The sequence below is a fragment of the Stegostoma tigrinum genome, chromosome 3, assembly GCF_030684315.1.
Source record: "Stegostoma tigrinum isolate sSteTig4 chromosome 3, sSteTig4.hap1, whole genome shotgun sequence".
NCBI lineage: Eukaryota > Metazoa > Chordata > Chondrichthyes > Orectolobiformes > Stegostomatidae > Stegostoma > Stegostoma tigrinum.
Window position 1 is genome coordinate 66,502,016 of NC_081356.1, and position 25,852 is coordinate 66,527,867.

At 38.0% G+C, this 25,852-nt stretch overlaps 2 protein-coding genes across 12 annotated transcripts in view; both read left to right on the forward strand.

The window, feature by feature from the left end:
• Window positions 1–1,707, forward strand: part of LOC125450727 (nicotinamide riboside kinase 1-like) — a 34,440-nt gene extending 32,733 nt beyond the window's left edge. For all 9 annotated transcript variants that reach the window (XM_059644652.1, XM_059644651.1, XM_059644657.1 and 6 more), the window contains one exon: window positions 770–1,707. In XM_059644652.1, the coding sequence (XP_059500635.1) occupies window positions 770–834 (65 nt within the window). In that variant the 3' untranslated portion in view covers window positions 835–1,707. The remainder of the gene's footprint in view (window positions 1–769) is intronic.
• A 2,019-nt stretch (window positions 1,708–3,726) lies between these two features.
• carnmt1 (carnosine N-methyltransferase 1) overlaps window positions 3,727–25,852 on the forward strand; it is a 46,714-nt gene continuing 24,588 nt past the window's right edge. For 2 of the 3 annotated variants that reach the window (XR_007247270.2, XM_048528295.2), the window contains exons 1-6: window positions 3,727–3,894; window positions 11,230–11,434; window positions 13,140–13,306; window positions 17,650–17,790; window positions 18,143–18,321; window positions 23,959–24,072. Coding sequence is in view for 1 of the 3 variants with exons in the window: in XM_048528295.2 (XP_048384252.1) it covers window positions 3,779–3,894; window positions 11,230–11,434; window positions 13,140–13,306; window positions 17,650–17,790; window positions 18,143–18,321; window positions 23,959–24,072 (922 nt within the window). In the remaining 2 variants the exon portion in view is untranslated. Of the gene's footprint in view, window positions 3,895–11,229; window positions 11,435–13,139; window positions 13,307–17,649; window positions 17,791–18,142; window positions 18,322–23,958; window positions 24,073–24,551; window positions 24,614–25,852 lie in introns of all 3 variants that reach the window. The other variant, XR_009445572.1, reaches the window with a different exon arrangement.

Here is a 25,852-nt window from a genome sequence, read left to right on the forward strand (position 1 = left end):
ATTGTGGATAAAGGGAATTAACTTGAATATTACTAGGGATGTGGAACTTCAGTTACTGGAGAGATTGATAAACTGAAGTTTCTCTCCCTAAGAGTAAAGAAGGTTAAGGGGACATTTATTAGAGTCAAAATGATTAGCATTTTGAAAGAGCAAATAAAGAAAAATATTTTCCAGTGGCCCAAGGACTCAAATTTAAGATATTTGGCAAAAAAAAAGGGCGAGTTGATGGGGTTACGCAATGTGGTCTGGAATGCAATGCCAGAAAGGGTAGTGGAATAATTCAGTAGTGATTATTAACAAATTTAGAAGGGAAGTCAGCAAAGCTATTGAAGTGGAAAATGTGCACACAGAAAGCAAGAGGAATTCAGTAATTGAATAGCTGTTTTAAAGAGCTGACACAATGGGTTATGAATTAAGCGAAGGAAGAACTTCTATCTTAGCTTTTAAAAATGACATATTCTACACCACTGGAATTGGGAATGACTTAGACAATGTGTTTCCATCATGCATCTAGCTTTTAAAAAAATCTTGCCTGCGCACCACTTCTAGACAGGGTGCTGTGATCACTGTTGTTTGCAAGTGTTATTTATTATTTTAATACTAGTAAGCCTCACTCCTGCTGGCCTTGTGTTTCCATCTATTTAACTAGCTTCTTTTTATCAGTAGTCCATACGACATGGTGGAAAGTTGTTGTTTTGTGAGTGTAAGATCAGTTCTTTCTTTGAATGTATCATAATTAAAGGCTTTGATGGTTGTTTCCTACTGATAGATGCTGACAAAATGACACCGTCGAAACAGGATATTGAGAAATTGAAGATTCTAGCAGACAAATGACTTTATGTGCAGAGCTACAAATGAACTGAAGTAGATTTAATGAAAATCCAGAGACTCCATTGGAGTGTGCATAAACCAAGCTTTGGAGTAATCTATACATTAATTATTTTATATTTGCAAACCTCATTACTCACAATTTAATATCCCATTGGTTGGCATAATCATGTTGGACTGAAGGGTCTGTTTCTGTGCTGTATGACTCTGTACTTGTGTGATTTTTAAAATTGCGTTAAGACTAATCATTTAAATTCTGTATTTACCTATATTAATAATCATAAAGGAATCCAGTTATAATCATAGGCTCTCCTATGATTTAGGGATGAAAAAAAAAGCTGGCTTCATCTGGTTTGGCAAAAAACATGTCTGGGCAAACTTGGTGCTCCTTTAGTAGAACGTCCTTTATATATGCAATAGAAAATACACAATAATCCAGTGCTTATTGTGTTCACGTCCGAACATAAAGCTGTTTTCTGAAATTCAGGAACTTGATTTTGGAAAGTGTGATAGCTTAGCAAAAACCATGCTGACTGGCACGTGTGCTTATGAGCTTCCTGCTGCTTCACTCTTCTAGTGGAATGAAGATAGAGTCACTCGGGTGATTTTCAGATAAGAGATTCAAACCAACACTTCTCATGGTCTTGTTGCTGTAATGTAATAATAATACATCTCCCCTTCATTGGGATAGAATTACCTCACTAAACTCGATAGGTTTCTATTTATGTAAATGCTGCTTAAAATGTTGTTGAATTTCATTAATAACTACTACATTTAGTAAACTTTGTTTCTCTGTTAGAAACAAAACTATCTTTTCCTAGAAATGCCAATAATGTGATTAACTTGCCATTAAATGTGAACTGCATATCCAGCTCTTCAATAAACATTTGTATCATTTCGAAAATGTATTGTGTCCTATAGTCTTCTGTATCCAAATTCAAGAGCACACCTTCATATATGTTTCACTGGAGAGTTAGAGTATTGAGGAGAGTTGTCTGGATGCTTATATTCAATTTTTTATAATCTGGCTAAAACTTGTTAAAAAGCCTGGAGAACATTAATATTCTCAGCTGGTTCCTTCTGAGAGAGTTAAATAAGTTATTCAGACTGTCTAAGTGTCAGAAGGGTCTATATTCTCAAAATTAAGTGAGAACGATCATCTGAAGAAAATGTAGGGTCCAGAATAGTCTTAAGGGGAGTCTAGAGTCATAATTTACTTTACAGTCATCTGGCTTTTTTTTTAAGTCAGAGTCTAGTAAATCGGATTGTGGTAGCTGCTCCTTGTCAATTATCTTTTTGTGGCTGTAGGTTTGAATGGGCAGTCTCCTGCATCACTGCTGTGCCAAGGAATTCTTACAAGTTCATCACTTAAACACCTGCTCAGTCCTATTTTCCTCCTCATGTAATTGAAATTGGATCTTGTTTTAATTTCTGAATACCTTCCACAATTTCTACAAACTAGTCAGACCTCTGGCATTTACTCCATTCTCCAATCCTGTCCTATTCAAAACTTCCAAGAACAATTCTCATTTCTTGCCTTTTCAATGGCACTCCACAGCCCTGATCCTCACTGTTCCAAATTTTCTTGGCTCACGTGGTTAGATAGCATGACTATTACCATTGAAGCCGAGGTCTTGTCTTCCAAACCTTATCACTCTTTTAAAAAGACATATTTTCCTCATTCAGACTTCGTAATTCTGTAAGTCCTACTATCTTACCTCTTAATGATAGTGCCATAGCTTTACAGTAACCATAATCAAATTCCTGCATCCTTTGAATAAATGTAGTGGATGCTATTATACCGTCCCACCAACCTCCAGATACAACGTATCATCCTCTGACACTTCCGCCATCTACAATCCGACCCCACCATCCAAGACATTTTTCTATCCTCACGCTTGTCTGCCTTCCAGAGAGACCACTCTCTCTGTGACTCCCTTGTCCACTCCATACACCCCTCCAACCCCACCACTGCCGGCACCTTCCCCTGCAACCGCAGGAAGTGCTACACTTGCCCCCACACCACCTCCCTCACCCCCATCCCAGGCCCCAAGATGACTTTCCATATTAAGCAGATGTTCACCTGCACATCTGCCAATGTAGAATACTGTATCCACTGTACCCAGTGTGGCTTCCTCTACATTGGGGAAACCAAGCGGAGGCTTGGGGACCGCTTTGCAGAACACCTCTGCTCGGTTCGCAATAAACAACCACACCTCTCAGTCGTGAACCATTTTAACTCCCCCTTTCCATTCCTTAGACGACATGTCCATCATGGGCCTCCTGCAGTGCCACAATGATGCCACCCGTAGGCTGCAGGAACAGCAACTCATATTTTGCTCGGGAACCCTGCAGCCCAATGGTATCACTGTGGACTTCACATGCTTCAAAATCTCCCCTCCCCCCACTGCATTCCAAAACTAGCTCAGCTCATCCCCGCCTCCCTAACCTGTCCTTCCTCCCAACTATCCCCTCCTCCCACCTCAAGCCACACCTCCATTTCCTTCCTACTAACCTCATCCTATCTCCTTGACCTGTCCGTCCTCCCTGGACTGACCTATCCCCTCCTCTCCACCTATCTTCTCCTCTATCCATCTTCAGTCCACCTCCCCCTCTCTCCCCATTTATTTCAGAACTCTTCCCCCCATCCCCCTCTGATGAAAGGTCTAGGCTCGAAACGACAGCTTTTGTGCTCCTGAGATGCTGCTTGGCCTGCTGTGTTCATCCAGCTTCACACTTTGTTATCTTGGATTCTCCAGCATCTGCAGTTCCCATTATCTCTCGATTCACTGCTCACTTCGCGCTTCATGGGTGCACCCTCCGGACCGCTAGGTGTCGCTGTGCGGGGGAGTCGGGTCGGCGCGCGCGGCGTGCCCGCTCGTCCAGGTGCCGTCTTGTCAGCGCGGTGGTGAGAAGGGGGAACCTTGTGGCGGTGCCGAGAGGAGAAAAGATGGAGAATGAGGGCAACCCGCACTGTCCTGGGGAGAAACAGCAGCAGCAGGAGGAGGAGGAACGCTTGGAGAAAGAGCACTTCTGGAAAATCATTAATGCTTTTAGATATTATAGGTAAATTGGAAATAAACAGGCGGCCACCCAGACATAGACCGAGAGAGGCAGCAGCAGTGTCCACGGCGGGGATGGAGGGAGAGGCTGAGGGTCAGAGGATCTGCCTGATAACCAAGCCCCACTCCGCCTCCGCCCCACACACACGCACAACCTGGGCCTACAGAATAGTATACATTCACTCAGCCTCCTCATAATTACCTGCATGCCCATTCAGACCTTCTCGTTTGTTGATGAATCCTTCTCGTACTGTCATTTCCAGGAAACTCCAAGGGCTCGAGTCATTTCAAGAAACAAAAAAAAATCGAAAATCTTAGGGAAACGGTACCCTGTTTTCAGTGTTGTCTCGCAGTGGCCTACTGCTGTTCCCTTCTCCCCTGTCGCACTGAAGTCTTCTATAAAGTTAATCTGCTGGTCTTTTATTTTTTATCCTCAGTATTGGCATTTTTGAGGGTGAGAAATAGGAAATGGATGAAATCCTTTAAGATTTCCACGAACAGTTGCTCCATAAAGGGAATACATTTCAGATTTCTTTGCCCCCAATAGATGTCCTCCATAGACGTGTTTCATCTGTATCTCTGAAGTAGTTCAGTATAAGAGTTGGGTACTTATAATGCCAATAGCTGTTGTTGTGACCTATAATCATTTGTATTATTTTGTTGCTACCTGAATGTTTAGTAAATTCAATGAGGTATTGTGCAAGATAAGGGTTTAAGGATGAAGACTGGTTAAAAGGTGAAAAATACTGTTCTTGAGTTGGTACACTTGTTATCAGATTACCATAGCAATTAACATTTGGCCTTGGAAATTTAAAATCTTTATCAATTACTTGGATGAAGAAATTGAATGCAATGTCTCCAAATTTGCTTGTGTTGGAAAACAGGGTGGGAAGCTGAGATATGAGGACAAGCAATCTAAAATGATGTATATGGAATGGGTGAACATGGAGTCGAGATGAAATGTAATATGGGAAAATGTAAGGTCAATCTTTTAATACTTTTTTTTAAATGGCAAGGAATTATTAACTGCTAATGTTTGGAGGAATTTAGGCTCGTTTGTAAAAGAAGCACTGAAGGTTTACATTTTATTGCAGCAAGCAATTAAGAGTGCCAATGGCAAGTTAGCCTTTATTGTAAGGGGATTATTAGTGTTTAAGAGCAAGGATGTCAATTTGCAATTATTTAGAATTTTGGTAAGACTGTAGTTTTGGTTCAATTTGTTTGAATACAGTTTGGTGCTTTATGTCTGTGGAAGGATGTACTCATCTAACAGGGGTTAGAACAAGTGTTCACTGGAATGATTACTTGAGTTTAGAAGAATAAGAGGTAGCCCCTTTCAAATTATAGGATTCCAAGGTAGTTTGAAATGATAGTTATTGAATGCCTGTTTTCACCTAGCTGGAGAGTGTAGAACTAGAGGTGTTGCTTTCAGGTTTCAGTGCAAAGGGATTTGAGCATCTTCATGCATGAATCACAGAAAATTAGCATACATGTACAGTAGGTAACAAGGTGAAAGGAATTTTGACATTTATACCAAAGGAGTAGAGTGTAAAGGGAGGGAAGTGTTGCTGCAACTGTAGATATTAGTAAGATACCTGGAATATTGCGTTCGGTTTTTGTTTTGTTTATTTCTAATTAACCTTTTCAGACCTGTTGTTATACTTGAACCCAGGCCTCCTGGTTCAGGCATAGGGACTCTACCTTTGTGCCACAAACGGGGCCCTATTATGTATAGTCTTGATCCCCTTACTTGAGGAATGTAGTTGCATTGGACACAGTTCAGAGGAGATTCGTGAGATTGTTCACAGAGGTGAGAGGTTTGTCTTAATGGAAAAAATGCTGAGCGGTTTAGGCCTGTACTCTAACATTTAGAAGGAGATCTAATTGAAGTATATAAGATGCTGAAGAGGATTGACAAAGTAAACTCAGGATGTTTTCTCGTGGGATGATCTAGAACAAGCGATCGTTATTTTATAATAAGGGATAACATTTAATTCAGATGAGAAATTCTCTGAAAGGGTTGTGAATCTGTGGAATTCACCATGCAGAATTTGTGGATGTCAAGACTTTGAGTAAATTCATGGAGATAGACAAACTTTTACTTAGTATCTGGTTCAAGGGGAGTGGGGAGCTGGCAGGGAAGTGGAATTGAGGCAGAGATGTGATCAGCTGTAAGATCATAAGAAATAGTAACAGGAATAGGCCATTTGACCCCTTTAACCTCCTTTGCCATTCAATATTTCCACTCATTCACTTTCCTGCCCTTTCACTGTAACCCTTGATTCCACTACTGATCAAGAATTTATCTATCTCAGCCTTAATCATACACAAGGATTGTGTCCCAGAGCTCTCGTTTTTGGTAGGGATTTTCAAAGACATGACCTTGAAAGAATAAATTCCTTCTCATTTGTTTTAAATTGGTGTCCTTTTATTCTGAGACTATGCTCTTTGGTCTCTCCTGTGAGGGGAAACTTTCTCTCAGCATTTACGCTGTAAAGCCCCTTCAGAATCCTGTAAATTTCAATGAAAACTTCAGTGAGTGGACTTGTTTAGCCTTTGCTCATAAGACAGTCCCTCCATACCATGGATTATTCTAGTAAACCTCCCTTGAACTGCCTCCAATGAAATGCATCTTTCCTTAATACCTGGACAAAAATGTGCCTAACTTCCCAAGTCTTGTACTCCAACCCCCATGAAATAAGGGCCAGCAATTCATTAACCTTCCTGATTGCCTGCTGCATCTGTGTGCTAGCTTTCAGTAGTTTTTCTCTGACTATTGAATGGCAGATTAAGCTTGAGGGGCTGAATTACATATTTCTGCTACTAGTTCTTGTGTTCTGATGCAGTTACCACGAAGGACTGAAATGAGACATTTCTTGACCATGTTTTCTACTCCTGAGCTGTGGATACTCAATCATTGGGTTTAATGAAAGCAGAGACTGATAAAAGTTTTGAACTATCAGGGAATCAAGGCTTTTGGGATCAAGCAGGGAAGTGGAGTCAAAGTTGAGATTTAGCCATGATCTTAAAGAATGTTAGGGTGGATATGTGGAGCCGGGTGGTTGAATCCTACTCCTATTTATGTTCTTGGACTACTTTAAAAATGATTACCATTGTTAATGTCAGTGCTCCACGTCTGATCTAAACTAGGAGATCCATGCTGAAACTCTGGATATTCAGAACATCTTGTGTTTTTATAACTGAATATGATTTTTGAAAAATAAATACATAATTTCCACTTGTTTCTTTTGATTTTTCAATTATTTTTCAGAATTCAAATTTATTTCACTTCCTCTGCTTTGTGGAGGATGAAAGCTTAGTAGTAATAGTGTATTGAAAATAAATAACGCAGCTCTAAATGACCTTGGCTTCCAGTCTGTTATTTTCAATGCCCTGTGTTTATTCTATATATTATTAATTTCTGACTTTTAGTCAATACTTTTGAAATTAACATTAAGGTACGAACGTAGCCCATGTTTCCATTGCTTCTGTGGAGCATGGCATGTTTTTTTTCCTACATTGAGACTCCAAGTTCAGGACAGCTATTTCCACCTAGATTTGCTTTGCCTGCATTAAGTAATGGAAACAATGGGCAGGAAAGCTAAGATATAGATATGGATTAATTTTGAATACCCCCAATAAGGTGGTTAAAATACTAAATTTAGAAACAATAAATCAAAAAAAGCTTGAAAAATTATTAATTAATAAAGTCCACCTTCAGAGCAATGATCTTAAAAATGCACCTTGTGTATTGCATATGCTTCATCACAGAAACAGTGATGCCATGTGTTTGAAAGTAAAAGGTCTGATAGTAAACAAACTAACTTTGTACCTGTGCACTGAAATAACTCAGTGCTCCAAAGTTTTGAAGAGATCTCTAATGGTTGTATGAATTGAACACTGCTCACACTTTCATAATTATGTTAGCATAGAGTCTAATTGGGGCAAATGTCTTTTATGTAAAATAGATGCACTAGATTCTGTTTAACAACTTATGAAATAATTGTATTAAAATGTTTGCAAATGTAATAAATTCTAAACATTTAATAATTAAAGCTAGATTAACACTTCTAGCTTTATGATGCTCCATATTTAATAATATGGTTCCACTGTGTCACCTCATTTCCACTGACTTAAATCATAGGACACCAGTCTTGATTACGGAATTTAGGGAATAACGGCAGATGTGGAAGAAGCAACAAATATTGAAACACTGTTGTCTCTGAACAGTAGTCTGAAATAAGATTTGAAAATTGAGAAATTCAAGTCGTGCTCTTCTCAATGCAATCCTGTAACAGCGTCTCTGTTTCTCTCTTTCAGTATAATTGTAGCATGTGGCTAGGTGAAATGATGGGGAAAATTTAATGTTAGTCACAACTGAGTGGCACTGAGGTGGCTACCAATGAGGAACAGGCCAGTAATTCAACAGTTTTGATGACATCAGCATATCAACAGAATACTGGAATGAATTATACTAGTTCCTCGTTGTAATTACATGATAGGTCGACTGCAGTTGGTCAATTTGGACAGCATAATTTAATTGGAAAGCCAGGCTTCCATGTTCTCAAACGTCCATTGAGATCCCTGGATTGTTTTGACTTTGTGGTGCATTCTTTTTTTCCTAATGTATTTGGAACTTGTAGTTTGAATATTTGAACTATGCTCAGTAGTCTGCTTTATTGTCTAAGCCATAGTTCAGGCTTTTAGATCCTGAAATTTTGTGTGTGTGTGTATGTGTGGACCGTATACCAGATTTTTACAATACCTTTGTGATATAATTGTTCAAAGGATTAGAAGCTGTTGCAAATAATGCAAAGCTAAACTTAGCAAACTAACATGCTGTAAAAATTTGAACTATTTTATAGTTCTTAGATTAAAATATGTCTGGTAGCAGCAACACATTTTAGGTCATGGAAATCAGATGTGCAAATGAGAACAGTGTTCAAAGACGCTCAAACTATAACAGAAAAATGGGTCATTATCTTTAATACAGCTTTAGCTGTGCATTTATAATTTGAAATGTTATTTATAGCTTGTGACTTTGTTCTTGAGTTAGTTTGATAGTTAATTTGTGTATTACACTTGCATTGTTAATCTGTGTATAATCTTGATTCTACTGATAGTTCATAGAAGAATATTTCCCAGAATTATTATAAGTTGATTTAGTGGGATGCTTATTTCAATAATTTTATCATTACTTGATAAATTCTGTCAACAAACAAATAACAAAATATTTAATTAATTGGTGTAAAGGACTGATGTTGGTATCATGCCTGTCACATTCTTAATGTTCCAAAGTGTTTACAGGCAGTGCAAGTACTTTTGAAGTGTAGTTAGTGGTGTAATGTAAGAAAGACAAGCAGATTGTGCAAAAAGATCCTACAAATAGTAACATCATAATAATCAGATGATTTGTTTTAGTGAAGCTGAGTGGGGTTTCCGAGAACTCTCCTCTTTCAAGTAGTACCATGAGGTCTTTTCCCTGTAGATATCAAAGCCGGCAGAGCTTCGGTCTGCTTTATCTCTACAGCATTCCCTCAGTACTGTAGTGGAGTGTCTGTTCCAATCTTACATCCAAGAATATAGAATCGGACTTGAACTTCCAATCCCCTGAGCTAGTTAGGGTAGACACTGGGAGATTGTTTTCAATGATTAGGGAATCGAGAATATGGGGCCACAGCCTCTGATCGAAGGTTCGACTATTTAGGACTGAGATGGGAAATTTCAATTTTTGACTGCCTGTGAAATTCCCTGCCCCTTAGGGTTGTGAATATTTTATCATTGTATATATTTAATGCTGCGATACTTTTTTGGGGGGATTGGATCTCGAAGAATTAAGGATGCAGCAAAAGGAAAGTAAATTGAAATTGAAGATAAGCCATGTTGAATGGTAGAACTGACTCAATGGGCCGTATTGGTTTCTCCCATCAATGTTCTTCTGAATTAAAGGCGAGTGTTCTACCAGTGAGCCACAATTGACTCAGTAACCAGTTGAAAACTAAATGACTAAATGAAGTGGCATCTCAGTAATTTGCTTCACGCTTCTCTGGTTCTGTGGCAGAGATAACCAATGTGATAGATTTTAATTCTCAGGAAAGCATCAACAAGCAGTTGTAGCATTCCATTCTCTTGAGGCCAATTCTAAATGTATTGAAGGCAAAGGGCAAGTCTAGTTTTTATTTTTTGAAAATATAAAGTGGTCTTTTTTAAATAAGCCATACCGTGTACATTTTTCAGACATAATAGTGGTTTAAAGTAAAAGCTGTTTACAATTTTGGCTTATTTGAAGGCAGTATGTATGTGTTCTGTGATGGCATGTACTTTATATTTTATTGTTTACTATCTTCTACTCCAAGAATTGTTCTTTATGCAACATTTGAAAAATACAGACTATTCATTATTGCCTCGTAGGATTTGCAAGTGCAGTTTGTTAATAGACATTATTTTAGTATTTGTTGTGGTCTTGGATTGTGTTCCTGTTGTGTCCAGTATTAAAATGCACGAGATCTACTTTAAACATTCAGTATCATTTCTGTGGTCACTTTTCTGACAAGTTCCTGTTTGGGGTACCAATATTATTAAACATTGATAGCTGTTTCAAGGATGTGATGCAAGCTTAAGTTGGTAATTTCATATTAATGTTTTGGTGAAGATGGTTAACATCAATATCCGTGTAATATGTTTGTTGTAAATACAAATTTTATAGCCAATTAATGGATGACAAGGTTTTTAGGCTTATAAGATGGCATTGATTTATGAAAGAAAATTGATATTAGACAAATTTGATCACATGTTTTGAGTAGGGGATCAGGAACATGATGAATTTGGTGTGGTTTACAAGGACTTTAACAAGGCTCTTGATAAGGTTTGGCAAGGCAGACTGGTTAAGAAATTAAGAATCCATGGGATCCAATGCAAAGTGGCATGTTGGATCCAAAATTGGCTGAGAGGCAGGAAGTATAGGGTGATAGGGGGATAAGTTCATGATTGGAAGTCTGTTTTCGTTGAGGTTCTGCAGGGTTTGATGCTCAGTCCCTTGTTGTTTGTAGCGTATGTTAATGATTTGGACTTAAACGTAGAAGGCATAATCAAGAAGTTCATGGATTGCACTAAATTTAGATATTCATTAGTATGCCTCAGCCTTCGGGGCTGTGAGCCAAAATCTAGAAATTCTTTGTTGACCAGCAGAGAGACAATGGGCCAAATGACAGCTTACTGTACTGTAAACATCTAAGTCTACAGGATGAACATTTGTAGGTTCAGCTCTTATGCTTGTGAAATTTGGTACAATGTTCACAATTATCTTCTGCTCATTTTTTAATACAACTTTACTTTCCAGGATTTATGCTCATGAGAGGGTAACTCGGTCTGAAAAGCAATTCCACTCTCTCCCAGCAGCTCATCGAAAGCTGCTGCCGAATTTCCTTCCTCATGTGAAAAAATTAAGAGAGTGTATTGAACATAACTATGAGATCCTGAAAGCAATTATCAACAACTGCAATCATATGTTTGAAAATAAGGAATATGGAGTCATTGATATGGAGGTAAGCAAAACACAAGCATAGTATGATTTTGAAAACTCAGTTGTATGCATTGGCTCAGAAGCAATTGGGGCAGCATGTGTTTTGTATTCGCACCAACTATCTAGTAGCAGAGGTATATTTGAGTAAATTCATGTAATATGTTAACATTGCTTTACATTTTGATTTTAATCTATTAAATGCAACCATCGGGTTTCTTTTACCTCTGTGCTTTTTTGGATAATTGTGCAATATTAAAATTCCTGTACTGGCTGAGGTTACCATGAATCTTGCCCATCATTTCAGGCATGGTGACCTACAGATTAAATTTACCCACCAATCGACTCTGTCTCATGAGGGAGCTGCCCTATGGTCCTCTGGTACTCTGGCAACTTTACCTTTTTAAAGTGCTAAAAATCTTTACCTTTTTAAAATGTTAAAAACTGACATTTGCAGTCTTGTTAAATAAAGAAAAATGGATATGTGGCAATACATGCAGGTCAGATATTTAATTGATGTAATTCTGAACCCTAAAATTTGTCTCAAGTCAAATGCATTGTATTTCTTACTTTTGAAGCATTGATGATTGTGAGAACATTTTGATAAATCATGATCCTCAATCTTTGTTATTGTGGTAATATTGACAGTAATACGATACCAAGCCAAAATAAAATTGCCACTTCAAACCTCTGCTAAGGTAGCTAATTTCAGTTGGTATGGCATTCTAAATGTGGATGTTAACTTTAGTGTCACTGGGTGGAAAGATGAAAATTGGCCAGAGTTCGCACTTCTGATTGGTATCTCATGGCTTTTTGTCAAAAGTGAATTTGAGCAGACAGTAGGTGAGGACTTAGCGACACTTACATATCACCTAGAAGCATGTAGTATCACTGTTAGGTGAAGTATTGAGCCCCATTGTATGACAGTGACACCAACCCCCACCCCCTAAAAAAAATTAGTGTTGGAATTAGTGGGAGGGTATCCAATTGGATTGAAAGCTGAAGAGTAATCACTGTTGTCATGCAGTAACTGTGATGTTTGTTGAAGACTAAATGTTGGCCAGGGCATCTAGGGTATTTCCCCGCCTCCCTTCAAATAGTACCAAGGGAACTTTAACATCTATCCTAGCAAGGTGGGGGCCTTCATTTAAAGTCTCATCTGAAAAACGCCTCCCTAACAGTACAGCATTCACACAATACTGTACAGGAGTATGAGCATTGATTTTTGTGCTTAAACCCGGGAGTGGGACTAGATGGGTTTTGTGGAGTCAGATTCTCTGTTCCTTGAAAGCGGCTCTTTGGCGGACAAGATCAGTTTAAAAGAAGCTATTAGGAAATGGTTTTATGGAAAAACAGGATAGAATATAAAAGTTGAGGGCTGTTAACCGTAACTGTGCTGCTGGTGTTAATAATGGAAGCAAAGGTCATGCCAGCATTTGAGAATAGGTTCCTTGGGTGATTGAAGGAAAACAGAACAAAGTTGTGGAGAAAGGGAAATATGGAATTATGGGTATTGCTAATATGGGAGATGCATAACAGTGTAGACTAGCAGGGATGAATGCAGCGGCTGTGTGTAATTCCATCCAATTTTCATAATAAGCTAGAGAGTACAAAATAGTAGTGAAGTCCAAAATCTTGCATCACATTTTTTTCCTTAATAAGCTATTTCATATCTAGGGAGTTTCTTTAATTTAGTAATAAATTACTTCTTTTGGTTATAACATGTACAGGCTGACCTGGGACAAATAAAACCAGCATCTACCTTTGACATGGACAAATTGAAGTCCACCATTAAGCAGTTTGTGAGAGATTGGAGTGATGATGGCAAGGCTGAACGTGATGCCTGTTATCGGCCAATCATTGAAGAAATTGTAAAACGTTTTCCTCCAGATGAATGGTACAGTATTGGTTACATAAAATTATAATTACAGCCTTAAATGAGAGAGCAATAAAATGGAATTCTTTGAAATTTGCATCACAGATAGACAGGATGGTTAAAGTGTTTAGCACGCTTGCCTTCATTGTTCAAACCTTTGAGTATAGGAATTGGGATGTCATGTGACGTTGTGCAGGATGTTGGTGAAGCCTCTTCTATTGTACTGTGTGCAGTTCTGGTTGCCCTGTTATAGTAAAGATATTATAAGAGAAATCAGAAAAGATATACCAGGATGTTGCCAGGAATGGAGGGTTTGAAATATAAAAATAGCCTGGAAAGTCTGAGACCTTTTTTTCACAGGAGTGAAGGAGGTTGCAGGGTGACCTTATACAGGTTTATAAAATCATGAGGGCATAGATGAAGTGAATGACAAGGATCTTTTTATTAGGGTGGGGAGTTCAAAACTAGGGAGCATATTTTTAAAGTGGGAGGAGAAAATTTTCAAAAGGATGAGGGGCAACTTTTTTTTAAAACAGTGTGGTTCATGTGAGGAATAAACTGCCAGAGAAAGTGGTGGATGCTGGTATAGTTACAGTGTTTAAAAGACATTTGGATAAGTTCATGACTAGGGACAGTTTATTGGGATATGGGTCAAGCACAGGCAGGTGGGTCGAGTTTATTTTGGGAAGATGGTTGGCGTGGACTGGTTAGACTGACGGGTCTGTTTCCACAATAATATATCAATTAGTGTTTTTCAGCCTAGCAACATATTTAGCTGAAGGTTTTAGCAGATCAGATTCAATGTAGTTTGAGCAGGGTTACGTCAACACAGTTGAGCATCATAGTAAATCACTCGCTGTGGTTAAAAGGAAAATTATAATTAAAGATTTCTGGTACTAAGTAACTGTGTAAATGGACAATTAGTTTGCTGGAACCTGTTACCAGTGTTTCATGCAGAGTACATGCTTATGTTGTAAGGTGAAATCAATGTATTACCTGCAAAGCTATACTGCAGCAAATACCATTGTCTTCAAGAGAACAGGGAGAAAGTTGCAATATAATTCCTTCAAAATACATAGTCATAAACCACCTACTTGCAATAATAAAATGAAACTAAATTTGCCTGACAAGAATTGCATCTCTTTTTCTAGAAATATTGAAAGCAAAATATGATAGAATTATTGAAAGACAGCTTCTAAACATTCTAAACAGCTACAGCCTCTAACAGGCCATATCTGAGTGCAACACAGATACAGAATTAAATATTTCTAATTATGTGAAAGGTGAGAAAATATTAGCTGTAACAAAATGTGCCAAGGCACTGCGCAGAAGTAAAACAACAAAATATGTCACTGAGCTAGAGAAATTAGGGCAGATGACCCAAAAACTGGTTTTAAGGAGTATCTTCAATATAATAATGAAGTGAAGAGTGAGAAAAGGTTCGGAGGAACTGAAGCAACAGCTAACAATGATAGAGCACTCTAAATTGGGAGGCTGTAGAGACCAAAACCAAATTAGTGCAGCTGCCAAGGAAAGTTTTGAAGTTGGAAGAGATTAAAGATAAGAGAAAACCAGGGCGGGATTTGAAAACTAGATGGGAGTTTTAAATCTGAGTTGTTGCTTAACTGGGATCCCATGTTGATCAGTCAGCAGCACATGGGGTAGTGAGTGAATGAAACTTATTGTGAGTGAGGGTGCAGGCAGGTATGCTTTTTGCAGACCTCAAGTTTACAGGAATGGTTAGAATCAGTAAGTTTGTTAAAAATAGTTGAGGTAACAAGGTGTGGATAAGGATTTATGCAGTGCAAGGCAGAGATAGGCAGAGAGATGAAATGGAAAAAGGCCGATTTTAGTACCGTGCAAGGACGTGGGTGAAGTTGATTTCAAGGTCAAATATGATACCAAGGTTGTGAACAGTGGATTAATTTCAGGTAGTTGCAACAGAGAAGGATACAGTCAGTGGCAAGAAAATGGGGTTTGTGGTGGAACCCGAACACACTACCAACTGTCTTCACAATATTTACTTGGAGGAAATTTCTGTTTATTCAGTAACAAGCAGTGTGATGATTTAGAGACAGTAGAAGAGTTAACTGAAGTGATGGTGAAGTATGGGTGGGCGTCATCGGTACCCATTTGGAAATTGATAGTGTGCTTTGTGGATAATGTAAGGGCAGAATATAAATCAGAGGCAGTAAAAGACCAAGGTTTGATCTTAGCTGAAACACCAGAAACAGCTGTGTAGGACAGAGAAGTTCATGATGATTTTCTACTAACAGTGAATCCAGTTGAGTGCAGTTCCAACTTGCTGGGCTACTTTACACATCAAATAAACTTCTAACTTTCCTCTTCCAATATGTTAGCTCCATTTTTAAAATCAAACCAAAACAAAATGATTTTAACTAATAAGAAATCCATATTTATCCAGTTAAAGTAGTTTTTATCGTACTTGGGTGAACAAAATGAAAAAATATGCAATGATCAAAACAAAAAAATACTTACCAAGATGCATCTGTGAAGGAAAAGCACTTCAACGTGACTTTTCAGAGTCATACTGGAGACAAAACAATGCAAGAAAATGCATCAATGAGTTATTCAGCTGTTCAAAGCCAGGTAGCCTAGTTCATAACTAAAATCAAGGATCATGAATGTTTAGTCTGTATCTACATTTTGAACGGTTGAGTCATTATTGCCAACAGAAATGTGGATAAATTACATATGGCAAAACGACCAGTAATGGCATTGGAATGCCTTGTACTACATGAATTTGAGTTCAGATTGGGTGTGCTTTACTGTTGAATCAAATGCTTAGCTCAGCCTGGTCACGTGATCATAGCAGCCATCTTAAATTATTGTTTTTCCTTTTCTAAAACCGTTTTAACGATCCAAGGTATTAAAATCAGCTGATGACCATCAAAAGTTGTGTGTTTATTTTGGCTACTATCATAATAAATCTGCTAAGTATTTTAATATTTCTTTCCTCACAATGTTTATCCAGTCTAGCATTTCATACTTCTCAGTTGCCATATCCTCTTAGCTCCCTCTTGTAAAAACAAATGCAAAGCACTCATTAAGAAGCAAGCACATGTCTTTCAAGTTGGCCTTTTTTGACACTAATTGGCCGTATTCTTTTTGATTATCTTCTTTCTCTTTATATGTTTTGAAAATATCTTTGGATTTTCCTTGATTCTACTTTCCAGCATTTCTATTTGCTTTTCTAATTTCTTTCTAATTTCATGCATGTGCTTTATTTCCTACTCTTGTTTTTCTGCAATATAGTTGAGCTTTTGATATCTGACGTAAACTGGATTTTAAACTTCATTTACTTTATATACATCTATGGTCTGACAACAGAATGAAGACTAGAAATAAACCTTTCTTTTACACATGGGTACTCAAATGGTTTCTTGTTAGCACTTGAAGCAAGTAGATCATGTTGCTGGTAAAAGCAAACGGCTATCAGTCGTAAACCACTTGATTAGTACACAAAATAACCTCAATGTTTTATCTTTTGATCAAGAAACTTTCATTATTTCTAAACAGTGGATTGTAAATGATAATTTAATTTGGCGCAGTGGTTGTTAACTGAATACACAGAAAGCAATTAAAATATAAAAATTCAAGCAAGAAATGGCTTAATTTGTACTTGAAAGCTCAAAACTCTGTCTTGTTCATTTGTAATTGTCAGTGACATAGTAAGATACAAAACGTGACTAATCCATTTAAAGCATTTAATTGTTACTGTGTAGTTATTGTCCCTGTATTTAAGAAAAGATAAACTAACTTTGGAGACGATTCAGAAGAGATTCACAGGGATGATTCCCAGGATGAAGGCATTGACTTTCAAGAACGACTAAACGGATTAGGCCTTTATTCATTTGCTTGAAAGAATAAAGAGTGATCTTATTGAAGCATATAAGTTTTTGTCAAGGCTTGACAGGTTAGGTATTGGAAAGATGTTTCCGTTAATGGGGATGTCTTGAATTAGGGAATATAGTTATAGAGTAAGGGAACTTATTTAAAACTGAGGAATTCCTTCTTCCAGAGAGTAATGAATGTCTGGCATTTTCTACCCCACAGACCTGTGGAGGCTTGATCACTGGAAAGTATTTAAAAAGAAGGTGATTGTAGTTTTGAAATATTGGGGAGTTGAGGGCTTTGAGGAGATGGCACAAAAGAGGAGTTGAGGCCTGAGGCAGATCAGCCACGATCTGTTGAATGGCAGGTTTGGCCCGAGGGGCTGAATAGTGTACTCTAGCACCTCTTGCTTACTTCTATTCTGTGATACTTGATCGTTGTTTAATTTCCCAGCTGAGATTTTGCATATGGAATTAATTGTTACAATATATATTGCTTTCTCAATACAGCAATCCTTCTGACATGAACATTCTTGTACCAGGAGCAGGACTTGGAAGACTAGCCTGGGAAATTGCTAGATTGGGTTATAGCTGCCAGGGTAATGAGTGGAGTCTATACATGCTCTTCTGTTCACATTTTGTACTCAACAGGTAAAGACTGACTTCAGAATTTGAGCTGCACTTGCTGTAGAGTGTGTAGTCTTAAAAATATTTTCTAGTTTAAAATTATTAAAACTGTCTGATTTATTTTAAACAAAACAGAACATGTTGGATTACAAGGCAGGCTAAACAGAATTTATTACAGAAAATATAGGTTGTGCCCATTTCATTAATCTTTCAACAGTCTGACTTGAAATATTAACTTGCTTTGCCTCTTTATTCCGACTGATTTGTGTATTTCCAACACGTCTGCTTTTGTTGGATTTTCACCACTTAACGTTTGTTTGTTTAGAAAATATAAATTTTTTGTGTGCATTAAAGTGTCTAATTCTTTTTTTTAAAGATGTACTGGAGTGAACACAATGACACTGTACCCCTGGATACATCAATTTAGTAACAACAAGCGATCAGCTGATCAGATTCGACCAGTTCATTTTCCAGATGTCAACTCTCATAGTCTCCCATCTCACGCTAACTTTTCTATGACAGCTGGAGATTTCCAGGAGATCTATACAGAGCCAAGTAAGTAAATCATTATTGGCATTTTGTCAGCATTATTATTTAGACTGATTTGCACTTTTTACTTAGTACATTTATAATAGGAATACAGTTTTTAATAAGGGATCATAAATCAGTTGTTGTGTTAAAAATTACTTCAACTAAGGTTTTGGAGCAGATCTGTAGCTTGGGTTGTGGCTGTTGAGGTTGGTTGGCTTGCCGAGTTGGTTTGTTGTTCCACAGATGTTTTGTTGCTGTGCTTGGTAACATCCTCAGTGCAGCCTCTGCTAAAGCGTCGGTGTGTTTTCCAGCCTGGTTTTTAAACTCTGGGGTCCGTTGCGATGGATTGGCTCACTTCTGGGTTTCCTCCGTAGTGGAATGTATATGAGGTCGAGTTCAATGTGTTTATTAATAGCCTGCTTCGTGGAGTGCCATGCTTCCAGGAATTCTCATGCTTGTCTCTGCCTCGCCTGTCCCAGGATCGTGTTGTTGGTCTTGATCAAGGAGAACCATGATTTCGACTGGGACAACACCACGATCCTGGGACAGGCTAGGCAGAGACAAGTACGAAAATTCCTGGAAGCATGGCACTCCACGAAGCAGGCTATTAATAAACACATTGAACTCGACCTCATATACATTCCACTACGGAGGAAACCCAGAAGTGAGCCAATCCATCGCAACGGACCCCAGAGTTTAAAAACCAGGCGGGAAAACACACCGACGCTTCATCAGAGGCTGCACTGAGAGTGTTACCAAGCATGGTAATGAAATATCTGCAGAACAACAAACCAGCTCAGCGAGCCAACCAATCTCGGCAATTATTTCAACTTTTAAACTTGGTTTGTGTAGTAAAGCTCTAGATTTAAAATGCAATGTTTTAAAAATTTGCTGTTTTTAGCTTTGAGTTACAGTGCAATCAAAACATCTTCAGTTCAACCTTTGAATTCCACTTCACAATTGCTTATATTTCTATTTGATCAATTTATTATGAGTGCTTTTACTCAGTTCTCATAATGTAACAGCTACAGTTGTAGGCCACTGACAAAAAAAGGCAATCCCTTTTATGCAATGTATTTCTAGTTGTGGCAAATTAATATAATTATCTACATTCTATACAGCTCTATAAGAAATAAGAGCAGGAGATTCTGTATAATTGCATAAAAAATAGGAGCTTGAGTAAGCCATAAGGCTTCTTGAGCTTGGTCCATCAAACAGTAAGATCATGGTTGATCTTCAACCTCAGTTCTGCTTTCCTTCGGATTCGTACATCACTTGATTTTCACTAGAATCCAAAAGAGTATCCACCTTGGGCTTGCATCTACTCAATCTTTCATAGACCCACTTGAGATGTTCTCTGGGGTAAAGAATTCTACAGTCTTATCACTGTTGGAAGATGTCTTTTTCGAAAGATCTCTCTAAAGTTAAGACAAGCAAACTGCAAATGTTTTGAATGCCTCAAAAAAAACACTTTGAGCTCTTATGAATGCAGCTGATGAATGGTGTTCCTTATTAAGGTGCAAGGTGAGAAAGAGCCCATTGATCAATATATTACTGCATTAATACAGCTCACAGAATTCAGAATTTGTACAGTTCAAAGATGATCTAAGTAAAAAGAGGATAATATTATAGGGAAATAGTGGCATGGTGATATTATTACTGAACGAATGATCCAAAGGTGTAGGCTAATGTTATGGAAGTAGGAATTAAAATCCCTTGGTGGCATGTGGTGAAATTTAAATTTTTCAAGTGGTCATACCTGGAGGAGAAATGAATTAATGCTCAAATTAAAGCAATGACACGCAATCCCTCTGCACAACAAGTGCATTAGATTCGTCTGAAAACTTTCCATTTGCTCCCCAAAAGGAGGCCTTGACAGTCCTCATTTACCACCAAACACTTCTACTTGGCCAAGCTAGTTTGCACTTTGAACAATTCCTCCTTTAACTTGACCTGATTTCTTCCAGTCAGAGTGACTATGGGTATGCACTTGGGCCCAGTTATATTTGTCTCTTCGTGGGGTATGTAGAACATGCCATGTTCCAGTCCTGCTGAGAGTATCCTGTTACTTTTTCTTCACTCTGCCAAGAACATAATCACTGCTCAGCTTGATCTTACGTGGCATTTGAAAAAAAAAATGATTTTGATTCGAATGTCCATTAGATCTCACTTTCACATCATCCCTGTATGAATCTTCCATGACTTCCCTGTCTCCATTTCTGGATTAAGTTATCTGCCAATACCACTACAAGCCAGTGACTCCCTCAGTTACCTTGACTACATTTCCTCAATCCATGCTTCTTGTCAGGATGGGTACATGAACAGGAAGGTTTTAGAGTGATACTTGCCAAATTCCAGCAATTGGGACTGTGTCAGATTGGGATGTCTGGTCAGCATGGACGAGTTGGACTGAAGGGTCTTTTGCATGCTGTATGATTCTGACTGCATTTTCACAGTTTCTCCATCTTAACTGGATCTGATCTGCTAATGCCATCTTTCCATGGGGTGCCTCTGACACCACCACCAACCCCGCCTCTGAAATTTGTGATCCCCTCCAGCTTCACAGCTCTCCTTGATTGCTGCATTCATCCTCTTGAACATCCCAGTTTTAATTACTGTACCATTCTTAGCTGTGTCCCCCAATGCTAATCAGTAGAATTCCTTCCCTAATCTTCTCTGACTCTGCAGTTGATTTGTTTTTATCTTCAAGAAACTCCTTAAAACCTGCCACATTGATGAGGCTGAAATAACACGGTGTGAAATTGGATGAACACAGCAGGCCAAGCAGCATCAGAGGAGCAGGAACGTTTGACCCGAAATGTCAAGCTTTCCTGCTCCTTGATGCTGCTTGGCCTGCTGTGTTCATCCAGCTTCACACCGTGTTATCTCAGATTCTCCAGCATCAGCAGTTCATACTATCTCTGTAACATTGAGGCTGTTGGTCATCTGTCCCAATTTCTACATATGTAGTTTTGTGCCATACTTTGCTTTTAATTTCTCTGAAGTACCGTGGGACATATGATTATGTTAAAGGTGCCTCATAAACACAAATGGTTTTAGTAACTTTTAATTGCCTGACTATATTGTACTCCGAAGTAGCCAATCAAACAGGGAGAAGTTCCTGATCGTTAATCGCTGTCTTTCGGTGATGCACTCAATTTTTTTCCTTTTTTTTGGTTTCATTATTTCCAGACATCCTTTGAAGTAACTTTGCTGCTATGGGCTGTATTTTGTATGTACCTTGGCCCCAAAAATTTCAACCTTCTTATCTTCACCATTTCCATTCCTAAGTAATTCATTTTAGCATTTTCTAGCTATTAGATTAACTGGCTTGTAGCTTTTTACTTTCTGTTTCCCTAACTTTTTAAAGAGATGTTACTTCTGCAACTTTCTAATCTGCTAGGAGCTTTCTAGAAATTAGACAACTTTGGAAGATGGCACCCAGTGCAGCAATTTTGTTTTCCCTACCTTTTCTCTCATGGTCATTAATTAATTCTGTCTCATTATATATTACCAGTATAAACTAGTCTACTCCCTGTTTGTTCAAAAAGATAATATTCTAAGAAACTTCTCTGAATACACTCCAAAATTATTTATCAGGCACCTCTTCCATTTGAAGTTATCTAATCAATATAAAGATTAGAATTGCCTACGCATTTTTAAAATGTATTTTTTCTAAGCTGTAGGCCTATCTAGCTGTGCCAGCATTATAATCTATTGCTACTGGCCTTGTGAAGATTGTGTTAAGCTGCTTTCTTGAGCTGCTGCAGTCCATGTGGTCTAGGTGCATCCATAATGCTGTTGGAAAGAGAATAGTAGGATTTTGTCTCTGTGACCACCAATGAACAGCAATGTCCCCCTAAGTTCAGAATGGTGAGTGCTTTGGAGAGGATTTTGCACGTGGTGGTGACCCCATGTATCAGCTGCGCATGTCCTTTAGATGGTAGCAGTCATGGATTTAAAAGCTGCTGTCTATGGAGCCTGGTTGAATTTTTGAAATGCATCTTGCGTATGGAATCTACTGCTACCACTGTGCCTCGATGGTGGAGGAAGTGATCGGCCCCACATCCACAATCAGAATCGCCTGCTTTGTTTTGGATGGTGTCACTGACAGTTGTTGGACCTGCATTTGAATCTTAGTTGTCTGCTTCCCAGTTAAATATTTTGATCCTTCTCAGATTCTAGGCTTCACAGTCTAGACCGGCATTTACAGCCCATCCCTAATTGGCCTTGAGAAGATGGTGAAGAGTGTTCTTGAACCACTTCATTTTGTGCTCTTACACCCAAAGTGCTGTTAGGGAGTTAATTGTTTTCGACCAAGTGACATGAAGGAGCAGTGATTATGGTTCCATTTTGGTGATGGTGTGTTCCCATGTATCCGCTGCCCTCAACCATCTAGGTGGTAGATATTGCATGTTTAACTGGTATTATTGAAGGAGACAGAGTTGCTGCATTGCATTGTGTAGATGGTACGCACTGCAGACACTCTGCACTGACAGTGGGGGAAATGAATGTTGAAGCTGGTAGATGAGATGCAAATCAAAAGGTTTGCTTTGCTTTGCCTTGGATGGCATCAAACCTCTTGAGTGTTGTTGAATTACATTTCTTGAGTTAAGTGTGTAGCATTCCAATACCTGTTGACAAACAGAGAGACCTAGGGGTTCAGATGCTCAATTCTTTGAAAGTTCCGTCCCTAGTAAACAGGTTTGTTAAGAAGCAGTTTAGCATGCTTGCCTTCATTGCTCAAACTTTTGAGTATAGGAGTTGGGATGTCCAATTCAGGTTGTATAGGACGTTGGTGAGGCCATTGCATACGGTTCTGGTTGCCCTGCTATTAGAAGGATATTATTAAATTAGAGGGGTTTCAGAAAAGATTTATGAGGGAGTTGCCAGGACTGGAGGGTTTGAGTTCTATAGATAGGCCGGGACTTTTTCACTGAAGCATAGCAGTTTGAGAAGTGACCTTTAAAGACTTTATGAAATCATGAGGGGCATAGATAAGGTGAATGACAAGGGTCTTTTCCCTAGGGTGGGGGAGTTCAAAACTAGGCGCCATATTTTTAAGGTGAGAGGAGAAAGATTTAAAAAGAACCTGAGGGGTAACTTCTTCGTACACAAGGTGGTTCGAATGTGGAATGAACTGCCAGATGAAGCGGTAGATGCAGGTACACTGACAACATTTGAAAGACATTTGGATAGGTACACAAATAGGAATGGTTTAGAGAAATATAGGCAAATGAGATTAGGTTAGTTTGGGAAACTTGGTCGGCCTGGATGAATTGGATCAAAGGGTCTGTTTCCATGACTCTCTGGCTCTGTTTGTACATTGTGAGAGACCATTAACAAAGATGAAAGAAGGACATCAGTATATTCATACCATTATGGATACGACTTATTTCCAGAAGCTATTCCTTTAAGGACACAGCTAAAAAGCAGTGGGCCCCTGCCTTTCAACAACTCCCTGGCCAAGAAAATTCTGCTAATAGTGCTCATAACTGATTTGGTAATCTTTAGATATCTATATATTAGAGATTTGCTGGGGTGCAGCTGAATCTAAACCTTATCATCTTTGTCTTGGAGTTTCTTATAAGCACGGAAGAAATATTTTCACAACTCATGTTACACAAGTGTAAAATAACTTCAGCATTTTTGTATCAACAGACACATGGGATTGTGTAGCAACATGTTTCTTCATTGACACAGCACATAATGTTGTTGATTATATTGAAACGATATGGAAGATTCTGAAACATGGAGGCATATGGATAAATCTTGGTGAGTAATCTGATTTTTTTTTGCAATTAATATTGCAAGTATATTTAAGAACATATGTATCTATACATTTTAAACTTCTATAAATAGAGTGTGTGTATATGTGCATGTATGTTGTAGGGTATGAGCATCAAATATTTTAACATTTGAATCAGCCTCAGGAATTAATAAAGCCAGATTCGCACATCATAAGCTATACGACGATGTTTCAGTTTTTAAACCACAAGTGCATAAATTGATGCTGCCAAATCAATGGATGTATATTTGAGGAAAAATCTTCTTTGTATTTCAGTTCTGTTTCCTCCAGAAATAATGATCACAACTGCTTTGATTCCTTAAGGTATAGCCATAGCAATGTAAAATGTGAACATGATGGTATCTGCTTTTGTATATGTACTACATCAATATTAAATGTAACAGAAGCACTAGTAGTATTTTAAATTATGTTCCTCTGATGCTTTTCCACCTATTTCCTTATATAGACAACACAAATACTTCGTGCAAAGTGCAAAACCTGATAAAGAAAGCACCTTGAAGACTCTTTGTAGGTGACCATTATTCTGCAGATTGTGTTTTATTTTACCTTTATTTTTATATATGAACTAAGCAGATTGGTGAAGTGACAGCAAACTAGCTGTATATGATCAGGGTGATTTGCTCACTTATTAATCTATTATTGTTTGAGTGGCAGAATATTGGTAGATACTGAACCTTGTCCTCCTCAAAGAAAGTGGAGGATATGACAATGGAGCAGCTTCTGTCTGTGATGGAATTTAGATGTTTTCATCAAAGTATTATTGAACCAAATTTTAAACAGAATAGGTTTTGACTCCATGTTATGGAAATTTTCAAGTTCAGTAAAATTCAAAGCTAAAAAAAATGCATTATCTAGTGTTTAATTGTAATGATTTAAAATTTACGTAAACTTTAATAGAATTGCTTTTCATTTTTTTGGAATATTTTTTGGAATTGATATTTTGTTCTCAAACAATTAGTTTGGAACTAAATGTTTTGAAATTAACTTTGTATGCTGCTAGTTGTATTTAGTATGTTAATTTATCAATTATAGAAGCATTACCTTTCAGTGATTTGTAAGTAGTTGTCAGAAAATTGAGGATGAAATTTTATTTGGCCGTCACACTTGCTCTTCTGTAAGCTACATGTATCATGAAATCTAACACATTTACTAAATTATCCGGGGGAAGTTTCATGTGTTTTTCCTTTTACACTGCCTACTCCTTCAGAGATGCTACACTATTACAAATTGGTTGCCACAGCCTCTGTGTCACAGAGATCACTTTGTTCCATGGAATATTTGAATACCTCTATCCCTACTTATTCTTACATTACACTTTCTTCACCAGTTTTTTTTAATCTATTCATGAATGCAACTGTTGCTGTGAGTCTGAGTGTGTTCCACATTTTCCCTATGCAAGGGAGAAATTTCCTTCCAATTCTCTTGTTAATTTTGCTGTTCGGTTCGGTATCTGATTTCAAGGTAAATGACCTATAAATATTTGAATTATCTTTGTATTTGAGCATTTCAAAGACCTGGAAAATGTCTCCTTTTCATCATCTTTCCTCCAGTGAATCCACATGCATTCTGTGATTCTGTTGATAACATGGAGGCTTGAATACTTTAATTCTCTGTTCATTCTCTCATTGCACCAATCTTTTGGACATTGAGCATACAGGATTTTCAGATGAGATTAAGTCAATTTTAACTTGTATTCATATAATTTTGATACGTTGTACTTCATAGGTTTGTTACAAGAATGTTGTC